Below are 12898 nucleotides of genomic sequence, written 5' to 3' on the forward strand. Positions count from 1 at the left end.
ATTCAGTTAGCTAGCCTACTAGCTGACACAGTCTCCTAACTGCGGGAGGTGTGAGACTTTATCTGCTGGACATCTGAAGGACCTGATAGTGTTTGAATGTGGCACACGCCCCTAAAACAAATCCCTGGTTAATGTTATACTTCAACTTACAAGTTAACATTTGAAAGGAATGCCAAAGACCTGGTCAGTTGGTCATAACTACTGTGCATTTAATGTTATAAAGTCAAAATCTAATACAGATCACAAGGACAACAGATGAAAAGCACTGAAATGGCATTCGTTAACAATCTCTCCAGCCAATATGTTCATGTAAACAGAAACAGACTGTACATATCTTAATCTGACAAAATGTTGTGACTAATAACAGGCTGTGGACAATCAAAGCAGCTTTAGTGGTATCCTAGGGCAGGCATTTAACTCTAGAGCAGTGGTGCCCGAAGTCAGTTCTGGAAACCCCACACCTTGCACATTTTTGTGATTTCCTTGATCTTGCACTCCAATTCAATTCATTAGCTAATTAACAAGCTGCTCATGGGCTTAGTTAGTTGGGAAAACACAAAAATTTGCTGACCATCCCAGGGCTGACTTGGGAACCTCTGTATAATATATATATATATATATATATATATATACACACACACACACACGCTATGGAGCATCTGGTGCCAAGACTACAATTCTACCTATTTTACAGTAAGCTTCAAACACACTTAAATAAACCCAGAAAAAGGAGCTTTCATTTTCGTTCTCATTGTATTTGCTCATTTAAACAACCACAGGCCTCATCAGTCCTGAAGGATTTTTTTCTTTGTTGTAGCACTCTCCGATGACAGATACACAAACAGGGCCCCCGCTGCTGTACGAGCCCGCAGCTCATACATGTCATAGTCATGAGCCCATTCAACGTTTCCCCAACGTTGGATCTAGGAGAGAACAAACACAGAGGTCAGTGTAAATCAACTTATTATGTGAAGTGACGGACTTCCTAAACAAATGACCAAATATCCCTTTACAGAATTACATCTTTACAGCAGCACTGCTTTACTATATACTATTTACATCTATTTTTCTGTCTTATCTTTTACTACAATTGCTTGATTTACATTACACTTAATTATTTTTCTTATCTGTATTTGTTTAAATTTACCATCCACATCTTTGTTCTATGATAAACTACTTTTAGTTTAAACTGAACAACAAAGTTGATTTAGATGTCTGATCACTGTATGAAAGGTGCTATATATAGGGACCATTCTACCAAACTAGTTCAAACTATTCAGACTTTATATTTACAAGGATTGTGTCACTATTTAAACCTAAGGCATTACATCAGACAGTAATAAGTCAAATACATACCAAATGTTTATTTATAGGGTACTTTCTATCGGGAGGTGGCTGTTCCAAACCCTAACTCCTAAATTAAAAAAAAAAAAAACATCCTCTTTTGTGTGCTTTAAAATACAACTTTTCATAGCTGTGTTTGCTAGCCATGTACTGGCTGGTTTTGAGTTATGCTCATAATTAGCTAAAACTGTCACTACTGAAACATTGGGTAAAGTTTCTGTAGTCTTATGACTGTTTTGTTAATGACAATATGGAAATGTTAATTCATTTATTTTAATAAAATCAACATAACTAACTGAATCACATAATCACTTAAAGCAAAAAGATAGCCAAAAGTCCAAAATGTGTTTGAACCACTCTCTCTCTTTGATCTCTTGGAAACAATTCAGTAGAATGATCCACATATAAATAAAAATTATTATTGTTCTTATAATAACCTTAGTATAATCAGGTCATACATTCATGGAAAATTTTTATATTGAAAGTTTATTCTAAGGTAAACCACTGAATGGATTGTTATACCTGGTATTCCTCCTCCAGCCGAGCTAACAGAACTGCCTGCTCCACCGTCAGATGTCTGTCAATCAACCCAAAGGACAGCACCACTGACTTCAGTTGATTGATCACATACTCAAGCCCTGCAGAAAAATTCAAAGACTCAGTATATTATTCGATGCTAGTGATTTTGACTGGACAAACAGAACTGTACATTATTTAAAACACAGCAACCAGACAAACCTCTATTTAACTGCAAGAGCAAAAAATGTGCTGCAGTTCATCTGCTACAACATGATTGATATTATATACATAACAAGAATAAAGCTATATCAGAAGAAAGCCATATTAATTTGTTAACAAAAAACCTACCAAGGCAAGTAAAAAAAACAAAGTTGTGTTAGCTAAATATGTTAAACCTGAGAATTATTGGTTCAATTGCCAGGTGCTCATCACTGAGCTCACAGTGAGGAATCACAAGAGAATTTTTATGTTCCCATGGAATATTCTTTTAACCGATGTTGCTATTCTTGACTACAAAATATCACATTCATATTTTAAAGATTAAAGTCTGACATTTTTTAGAAACTACAATTTAACAACTGACTGAAACCCAATGTATAAATGGTACTCTTCAATACCTATTAGAGACCAGAAGTTATAAGAATCAAGATGCTGACGAAATGTTTCCTTCGTCTCCTCTGGGATCTGAGGGCCCATTATACTAAAGGATGAACCAATAACGACACTGTACCTACAGAAATAAATTTTGATTAGCCAGGTTCTGTAAAAAAATGCATATAGCTCATGGGTAAAGACTTATTCACAGTTCAGAGGGTGTTTACACATTTTACCTTTTTTCAATCCAGTCCAGAACAGGGTCCCATTCATTTTTCTGAAGTTCTACAAGTCCTGGAGGTTCTTCTACTCTGTAACTAAAGAAACATGGAGGTCAGAATTAACACTTTGTTTAAATTAGTATCAGCCTGACTATCACTTCTAGAGCTGGTACAAATAGCAAATCAGGAAATATTGATATTTTCATTCTTAAAATACCACAAGTACTGTAGTGTACAGTAACGTTCAATATATACACACATCCGCCAGAGGGGGGCAGCAGTTGTGTGTATTGTTTATCAATGCACTGATAATTAACATCACATATCGCTGCTGCGGAGCTGCAGCTCGGGACTCAGTGATTGATTTATTGAGCAGAATGGGTTGTTACTCAGTATCTGTGTCTTTGAGCAACATTGGTTCAAAGAAGAAAAAATGGTAATTCAGTCACCATTCCTGCTCAACAAATCCATTTCTTCTTACTATTCATCTTCCTCCCACGAGAGTTTAATAAAAAAAGGGCATCAAAGCAAAACTTTTGGTGCGTTAAAATTGCATCCACTTGTTTCAGCCGTAAAAACTGACTCATAGGAAAAGACCTCAATATGACTAAGCTCATCATGCACCGTCGTGCCAGGAAATGTTCATTAAAAACAATGGTTTTGAATTTTTGGACACGGCATAACATGATGTGGTGTGTCCAGAGAGCGGTGACCTTAAATTTTTTTAATTTTAAAAAACCCAAAAATGTAATCTGTAAATAAGACTATGTACCAGTGAGCCAGTGGCCTAGATGTTTCTGGCTCTGCCTGTATAATAGGGACCATCTACTCTGGTCCTGGAGCACAAGACTCCAGCACAGTTTGATAGTTTCCCTGCTCAAAAAAACTGAATCAACACGGTGGTTTACAACAAGGTTAGCAGGCGTGTTACAGTATGGATTCTGTTTTGGGGGAACTAGAAAATGTCAAAGTGTCATTAGGCAATTATTTAAGTTCATCATACCAAACGGTGTCAGTGTCCAGAAACTTCAGTGCAGCAGAGATGATCTGATCCTTGTTCCGCTGTGTTGGATTATCAAGGGCTGTGTTGCACAGAGTGGTCTACAGCAAAAAACATAACATCAAATCAAAAATAAAACATTACAATTAACCAGAAACAAAGTCAATCCCTAACTTTAATCAAAGTATCTTACTAGATGCATCGTGTAGAACTTCAGTGTGTCCTTCTGAGCATCCCATTCTGTTGCTACAGCTATAGCAAGGGCTTCATTTGGTACAGTGAAGAGTTTTCCCCCTGGAGTCTTCAGCTTCCTCCTGTCAAGATTTATTTCATAAAGGCCTCCTGCAGGTCGCAATAGCGAACAATGAATTGCACTGTATCTACACACATTGTCCATTTTATCAAGTCAACTTTGTGCAACCTCAATTAAAGATTGCAGTCTACAGGTCTCTGCATAATTTGTTAACCTTTCTTTATCCTGTTTATCAGTGGTTAGGACCCCCCACCAACACCCACTAAGTAGGTATTATTTGTGTAATGGATCATTCTCAGCACTGCAGTGACACTGATGTGGTGGTGGCATGTTAGCGTGTGTTGTGCTAGTACAAGCGAATCAGACACAGCAGTGCTTCTGGAGTTTTCAGACACTGTATCCACTCATCGTTCGCTCTATTAGACACACATACCTTGCTGTTTCATCTAGTAGATGTAAAGACAGAGACAGTACCTCATCTGTTGGTGCACATTTTGTGTTAGTCATCCTCTGGTCCAGGGGTGCGCAATCCTGGTCCTGCAGAGTTTAGTTCCAACCCCTTATCCAGACAATGAAGGCCTTTATGAGCATCAGAATATGTGTAGATCTCCAGGGCCAGAATTGGGCACCCCTGATCTAGTCCTTCATCAGCGGTCACAGGACATTGCCGGCAGGACACTGTTGGCTGGATATTTTAGGTTGGTGGATTTATTCTCAGTCTAGAAGTGACACAGAGGTGTTTAACAACTCCAGCACTGCTGTGTCTGATCCACCCTACGCAGCACACACACACTACCATGTCAGTGACACTGCACTGATGAGAATGATCCACCACCCAAATAACACCTGCTCAAATCAGTGGTAGTCCTGAGGGGGTCCTGACTGATAATGAATCAGGTAAATGAAACCTAACAATTTTTTGCAGAGAAACAGATGAACTACAATCTGTAACCGAAGAACTACAAAGAATACTTGACAAAATAAACACTGAGTGTAGATGTTAATTAAATGAAAAGCAAGTGGTGCAGGAAGAGCCGCCAACGACAAAACATAGATGTATGCGAGGCGTACGTATTTTGATATTCACTAAAACACTAGGTAAAATAGTAATGTTTTTTTCATAAGTGTATGGAACTAAAAGCGCCATTATTGGCGGATGCTTACCTTCACCTTGAGAGATTGTGACATCCCGATAAAATTTCTTACGCTCTGCAAAAGACCATTTAAGATGACTTTAGAAATGTAAGTTAATAATTAAAATGCAGCTTTGCAACAGTGTAGGTTACTAGTTAACTAGCTAGCGTTAACTAGCTAGTTCATGTGATTTCATCATTAACGGTGACCGTACCTGATGTAGCACTGCCGTATTTTGCCCTTTGCACGTGTGTAGATGAACTTAACAACTTTAACTCTACTTGACGACTAATAAGAGGCAAAAGAGCCCGACTGAACTGTCGATGGTATCTACATAAACTCGGTAACATGGTAAATGTAAATGTGCCGGATAATAACTAATTTTCGCAGCAATTAGCAAACGTTAACACTGGGGGCGCAACGTTAGCAAGCGAGCTAACAACTGATTTAGCCACACAACAGTGTCGCATGGGAGACTTCAGGCTCTTCAGCGCAGCAGCGCAAATAAACAGCTTATAAAATTAATTCAAAAAATCTTACAACTCTAACTCAGGACTTACGTGCTGACCTTTCTCTCAAACTGACACACAGGAAGCTAGACATTTTCACACAAAATATTCTTTTCAAAATAAAAGTCCCGTGTCCGCCAAACCCAAGCGTTTATAGCGCAAATCTTAAGTCAATCCATTATTCACCACCAGGGGGCGCTAAAACTCCTCTTTAGTCGCATTTTGTTTTACCAAGTTTTCTTTGGGACCGTATGAATTCATGGCGGAGGGGTACATGCATGGTGTTGTGAGGCAAAATGGTCCCAAAAGAAAACATTTGTTTAGATCTATCATTATTTTACCATTTTCTACATTAGATATAAAATTTAGAAGACGCGTGGAGGTTCACTGGTAGTTTTGGGATATCAAATAAAAAGGTTATATTTTTGTTGTAGAAATCCCGACCCCTGGTTCCTATCACCACCACTGTAAAAGTTTCTTTTGGTAAGTTTATTTACAATGAAACATTTCACATTAAACAACTGAGCGACTTTGTTTTACATCTCAGTGACTGAAAACAGAAATGTTGAAAACATCTCCTGCAAGTTATAAGAGCGAGGCATAGAAATCTGGCTTTTCGAAGAGTTAAAGTCCTAACAGCTGACTCGTTTTTCCACTGGGAGGTAGCAAAAATGCACTTGGTAATAGAAAATACTTTTTAATCTTAAGAAAATGTTGTAAGAGCTTCTTGTTCAGTTTCAATCCATAAGTCTATGTTTCTGGAGTGTACAATAATTGAGATATGACAACCGATCATCTCGGTTTTAGATGGATATGAAGAACGTGTCTGTAGACGCTAAGCTACATTCACATGATGTCTTTTGCTGTAGAGCGGTTGCACAAGACACAAAAACTCTTTTTAACTCACAGGGAAGGTCACCACCAGCCGTAGGCTTCCACCTCGTGGTGACCAACCCCCGACACAAAATAAAACAATAAACATGTTGACGTACTTTAACTTAAAAACAGCAACATTAATAACATTTAAGTCCCATTTCACAGTGAGCGCCCAGCTCCCATGAGCCTCTTTGGCAGCGTGAGCCAGCAGCGGGACGCTACAATATGTTTTGAAGCTCAAAAGCGGGGAAAAAACGTAATTGACACAAACCAGACAACTTCAAGACATGTTCCAGTATAGCTTGTTTGTTATTCTTATAATAGTAACACCCTTTTGCTGACAGTAGCTAATGTCTAGCTCTCAGTTCCATATTGCTCAATGGCTTTCTCTCCACCGTCCCAAACATAACACAGACTGCTCACTCACTCACTCAGAAGTGTGAGGTGTAATGAGTATAAAAACAGAATCAGTGCAATCAGCCAGCATTAGCTAAGCTATCATTAGTAAGTATCACATAAGTTTAAATACTAGTAAACACTAGTAAAAACACTGAGATCATTTGCAATGGCATGCACAGAAATGATAACATGATGACTCAAGGCTACAGCTATTAGCTCATGATGGCTCAACTTAGTATAGTTTGTTTACATTTACATTTACAGCATTTAGCAGACGCTCTTATCCAGAGCGACTTACAAAAAGTGCTTTGTCTATCCAAAGAAAATATCTTTGCTAGTTACCAATAGGTTAGAGAGAAAACCAGTCCTGAGCTCAGATACTGCTAGAATCAGAAAGTCATTATTGACACCTAGAGAAAAAGGAACAGAGTTAAACACAGAGCAGTGCAATACAATACAATACATAAGTGCAGTACAATAGATTACAATCAATACTTAATTCAGTGCTCATTTAAGTGCTGTTGTTGATGTTCATTAATTCCAAAATTCAAACATCTCCATATAGGAATGTTATTATTACTATGTTTTCATTTATTAATATAAATGTATGTTTGTTGTTTATATTCAGTTGACTTTAGGTGGTGATTCTGAATATGTTTTAGAAAAACACTGACAGAATAACCTCACCATCATTGGCTTCTTAAAGTTACAATGCAAAGTTGAACTAAGACTGATATATTAACAATTCATAATCATTTTAGACTATTTATTATTTAGTGTTATATTTTGCAAAATATATTATAAAACTCTGGTCTCGATCTTGTCTCATACTCAAATACTGCCAAGTCTCACCCTTGACTCTGACTTCCCTCTAGTGGTCTTGACTACTTGAACACTAGAGAATTGGAATGCCCTCCAAGATGGCTGCAGGGGTTTCTTGAGGAAGCTTAAGAGTGTCTTTCTTTTGTAAAAAGTGAATGCAAGACAGGTCTCAGCTCAAGTGTTGAGTACTGTCCTGCCTCTTTTGCTTGCCAAGGTGCTTTAAAGGCAACATGAATTGGAAATCATAATGCGTTTTCCTGCAGTAGCAGGATAGAGTATTTCCGAGTTAAACATGTTATCAGGAGGGAGCATCTGAGCGGAACGTACCTATGGCCCCAGGGTTCTATGTTCCCAGGGAGTCATTTTCCTAGTTTTATAATCCCACAGAGCCATGTTCCTAGGGTTCTATGTTCTCAGGGAGCCATGTTCCTAGGGTTCTGTGTTCCCAGGGAGCCATGTTCCTAGGGTTCTGTGTTCCTAGGGAGCCATGTTCCTAGGGTTCTGTGTTCCTAGGGAGCCATGTTCCTAGGGTTCTGTGTTTAGCTCATTATTTAATATCAAAATGACACATTTAGGAAACCTGTGAAAGCACATGTATAAACATCATGGTGTCATCCAAGATCTTACAGGGAAGAAAGAGGATCAGATTTTTCCAGTAGGAATGCACTTTGTCTCAGCTAGGCCAACCTCAGTGTGCTAATTATATAGCTAAGTTAACTTTGTGATTCAATCATTTTTTTGAGAAATCAGAGTGTAAATACATGGACCTTTTGAATAATTGCTTTGTCTGGTATAAGTTTGGTGCACTGCTCTTTTTTTGCTTTTAGTTGCATTGCCCTTAGCATGCTAACTAGCAAGTTAGCAGAATAAAGCAACAAACTTAAGATGCTATGAGGAATTCCTCAAAGGGAAAATGGTGAGGAAGTTGATGAGGTCAAGTTAAAAATGGTGTTGAAATGAAATGTAGATGTTGTTGAGGATGTGCTCAAAGAGTCTATTATTAGGATGAGTACCAGTTGTGGTAATGTTTTGCAATGTTGTCATCATTGTGAAGTTAACCAATTAAAATTATGACTGACAACTGAATTTTGTCTTTTGAATGATATGACCGGACATAACTATCTTTTACCATGGACTATGAAATAGTACCGTTCCTATGAAATTATACCTGCTTTACAGAAGTTCCTGTTTGATTACTATCGGTCCTATTTGATATGAGCTATGAATCTGGAACCACCTTCAAAAGTCCTGGTTCAATACAATTGTGTAGAATGTTGTACTGTAATGAAAGCAGTTGCTTTTAACAGGTATTCAAAGAATGCCTACTGAAATGGACTGTTTTAAAGGTTTCAACATAACGGCATCAGAAATGGAGAAGGAAGCACGTCTACCAATGAAGGTTAAAAAAAGACGCAGGAGGAGGATACTTACTGCTGAACTACACAGGTTTGTCTGCTTTAGTTACTGTAAGCAAACCAGTTACACAAGTTGATGCCTTCATCAGTAGTTACTCTACAGAAATGAAACATTCTAAACAAAATGATAGTTCTTGTAAAATGTAATCAGCTTTTCCTCTTTGTTGCATAATATAATCTCAAGACGTCACATTTCCACCACCAATGACTGGTGAGACATTTCCTGTTCCTTTAAAAGATGATGTTCACTATACATCCTACTATTGCTTTCATTTCCTGTAACACTTACGCAGCAGCATATTTGTAAGCATTTCTTTTTTAGGCGTACGACCAGCCTGGAGTGAAACAAAGTGATGCTTGTGTTGGGTGCTTTGTGTCTGAGAGGATGTCATTTTTAAATGTGGAATATTGAAAGCTTTAAGGCCAAATATGGATGAAAATCATTACTTGATTGACGTGGTCCTTCTATAATATTGCATATTCCAAACAATAAAAGTTGAACAATATTGTGTTCTGTATACCTCTAATCATAATCAATAAGACTCTTACCATTAATTCTCATACTTTGTGACATAGTACATTAAGTCTAAACTATCCACACATCTTATTAGTAAATTTACCTACTTTAAGGTGCACCTATTGCTCGCGAATGGATGGCTTGTGTAATCGCCATAGAAAAGCATTGCTAATAGAATAGGACACACTGGAGCGCCTCCAGATAAGCAATGTGGGCGGCATGGTGGTGCACTTGGTAGCGCTGTCGCCTCACAGCAAGAGGGGCCTGGTGCTGTTCCCTGGCTGGGCAACCAGGGTCCTTTCTGTATGGCATTTGCACGTTCTCCCCATGTCTGTGTGGGTTTCCTCATGCAGTCAGGCCAACTGGACTTGCTAAATTGCCCCAGGTGTGAATGTGTGTGTGGATGTATAAGTGTGTCTGCCCTGCGATGGACTGGTGGCCTGTCCAGGGTATATCCCATGTTCTGTCCAGTGACCGCTGGGATAGGCTCCAGCACCCCGCTGTGACCCAGAATGATAAGCGGTTTAGAAAGTGTGTGTGTGTGTTTGTGTGTTAGCCATGTTGTAGGCAGTGATAGCAAATCAGCAAGGGTTTGTTATCTCAGTATTGGACATTAATTGTGGGATAATCATGGCAATATGTAATTTAATGATTTTATTGTATTCATCCACAAGTGTTTATTGCAAAGCATATTGCAATCACAATACCTAGCAATTCAGTCACAAAATGGTATTTTGATCAGTGTCCAAATGCTCCTTTTATCTGAATTTCCATTCTATTTAAGTGACACTTTTCAAATGCCTGCATTGCTTTTGGGAAAGTCAAAGTCAAAGTTTATTTACATAGTACTTTTTACAACAGGCGTTTTCATAAAACAGATTTGCAGAAACTATTTAGATTAACCAATGATAACCAATGACTACTATTAGAAGCCTATCAGAGTAACAATGACAAATAAATCTGTTTACCAGTGAAAACCAGTGACAACTGTTATGAGATTATAACAGTGAAAAACCATGAACGTCACTGACTACTGTTAGAAGCCTGTAATGATCTGTTAGTATGAATATCAGAAAGCTCAGATTATTGTGAGGCGGGGAAAGGAGTGTCTATGATTAAACAGTTTGTAAAGCAGGAGAAACAATGTCTGTGATTAAATAGTTTGTGTCTGTACAGGCAGCAGTATCATCAGGAGGGTCAGTGGCATGCAAGAGAGGCGTTCTGCACAGTGTTGGACAGCAGGAAACTCCACGGTGGTCAAAATAGTCCAGAAGGTGTGTGAGCAGGGGCACTTGAGGCAGATGAAGCTACAGCATCAGACTGCACAGGATGGGCGGTTGTTCAGCTCAGCAAAGAAACACACAGACAGTTAGTTCTGTTAGGAGTCATACATTACTTGTGTGGATAAAAGTCACATGTAATGCCATGTTTGGGTGCTCATTGGTAGATTGTACACACCAGATGATTGATTATAAAATATGATTTCACTCTGGTTGCTTCTTTCTTTTCTTTGCTATATTAAAATCAGATATATTTTTTTCATATTTACTGCCAAGTTCACGTCTTACACTGGCTGAAAAGGTAAAATGTTGAGTTAAACAAATTCTTTGGATGTTTGAGTGCAAATTCACAAGCAGGAAAACTAGTACTTCCTAGCTTACAAAACCATCCAAATGCATAAGACTCCAGTCCTGGTGGGCCACACTTGATTCAACTTATCAGCTAATAAACAAATTAATTAGTTAAATTCTTAGTGTTAGAAGAGAGAATTCATCAGAGAGAAATCATCTCTGCAGAGCTGTGGCCCTTCAGCAGGGCCAGATTAAGATCCTATAGTGCGCCTAGGCATTAAAGCCATAGTACCCTATTGTCACGAACGCACTGATAATGACCTGAAACCATTTGCTGAAAAGGGCTTAGTTTTGGTGGAGACTTGTTCTGTAGATTCTAAACTGACCCAGAGTTCATTACTCAGCTAAGACTTCGTCAAGATCGATCAGACATGCCAATGAAAGAGTGAGAAGATCAATATGAGATGCGAAAATGATCCTGTCTATGTTTTGCCCACATAGGCACCACTGTCTGTCAAATTTACACAATGATAATCCTTTTCAGATATTTATAGTTGGATTATCAGGCAGACTGTTGTAGCGTGTAAATAGATTTAATGTAAATGGAATGTTGAAAACAGCATTATGTTAACAGATTAATTAATTAAATAATTTAAAACTATGCAACCTTTTAGAGCAACCTTTTGGTGCCCCTGGACGTTGAGTGCCCTTGGGCAGTAACCCAGGTTACCCATATGGTAGATCCGGCCATGCCCTCCAGGGCCTGAGTTTGACACCTCAGCTATGATTTGTAGCTGCTTTTGATGTAGTATGCTCACTCTTAAAAATTAAGTTGCCATAAAGCACTCTTTAGGTGATACCATAGAAAAACCACTCTGGTTCCCTAAAGAAGCTTTCAGTGGATTGTTCTTTAGAGCAGCATTGTTCAGCTCCAGTCCTGGAGACTCAGTGCTCTGAACAATTTTGTGCTTTCACTGCCTTAGCATACTTAATCTGATATTCACAGTCTTTATGAGTTTTATTAGGTGTGCTGGAGCAAGTAATATTAGAAGCCCTCAGGACAGGATCGAAATACTAAAGAGAAAATTCTTTGGTTGTTTGGTCTGTATAACAGCCAAATGAAGACACCAATCCTTCTGGTTTATAAATCATTCTGTTGTTCAGTAAAATTTAGGAATGTTACTGTTATAGCTGTGAAATGTGAAAATTCTTTTAAAAAGCTGCCACAAAAGGTTCTTTGAGTAATGCCATGGAAGAACAACTTTCGGTTCCCTAAAGAGTCAGTTTTGTAAATGAGGTGTGTAAGTGTGAAGAACCTCTAGGATGAACACTTAAATTGGGATAGAATGTTTATGTGAAAGTTATTTAAACCTTTAAACATTCTTCACACTCACAGGTATGATTCTATATATGTAATAGAATACATGATGTTATGGCATTACATACTCAAGACACAAAAAAGGGTAATGAAATAGAGTGATTACCAGCAGGATAACGTTCAACCCACATACATGCAAACTCAGCGTCTTTTGACTAAATATGTCGTTCTGACACATAAATGTGTCACAGGAATCATTTTCATTTTGGGGAAGGTTGGGGGCTTTGTAGAAATCTGAAGAAGAATCATCCTCACAAACAGCAGTCTATGACCTTTTACCAGATAGAAACCAAATAATGGCCAGTCAGAGTTTTTAGAATCGCCTCTATTTATAGTTATTGTTAAC

General features: G+C 38.3%; 1 protein-coding gene and 1 long non-coding RNA gene across 3 annotated transcripts; one reads left to right on the top strand and one right to left on the bottom strand.

Annotated features, from left to right (window-relative positions):
* Positions 1 to 184: 184 nt before the first annotated feature.
* atpaf2 (ATP synthase mitochondrial F1 complex assembly factor 2) lies at positions 185 to 5684 on the bottom strand. 2 transcript variants are annotated; one of them, XM_036573062.1, is made up of 8 exons: positions 5280 to 5682; positions 5096 to 5140; positions 3872 to 4020; positions 3682 to 3779; positions 2694 to 2774; positions 2481 to 2593; positions 1867 to 1982; positions 185 to 923 (listed from the first exon to the last, which is right to left on the bottom strand). In XM_036573062.1, exons 1-8 carry the CDS (start codon positions 5413 to 5415, stop codon positions 786 to 788), a joined length of 876 nt encoding a protein of 291 aa, XP_036428955.1. In that variant the 5' UTR covers positions 5416 to 5682; the 3' UTR covers positions 185 to 785. The 2 variants fall into 2 exon arrangements, with proteins under 2 accessions (XP_036428955.1, XP_036428956.1); XM_036573063.1 differs by lacking the exon at positions 185 to 923 and adding an exon at positions 1367 to 1414 and having other exon boundaries at positions 5280 to 5684.
* Positions 4741 to 11095, top strand: LOC118809599. The gene is made up of 3 exons (XR_005007376.1): positions 4741 to 4828; positions 9018 to 9117; positions 10780 to 11095. It is a non-coding gene; the product is annotated as an uncharacterized LOC118809599 (long non-coding RNA).
* The last annotated feature ends 1803 nt before the right edge of the window (positions 11096 to 12898 follow it).

Source organism: Colossoma macropomum, unplaced genomic scaffold, assembly GCF_904425465.1.
Source record: "Colossoma macropomum unplaced genomic scaffold, Colossoma_macropomum, whole genome shotgun sequence".
NCBI classification, from domain to species: Eukaryota; Metazoa; Chordata; class Actinopteri; order Characiformes; family Serrasalmidae; genus Colossoma; species Colossoma macropomum.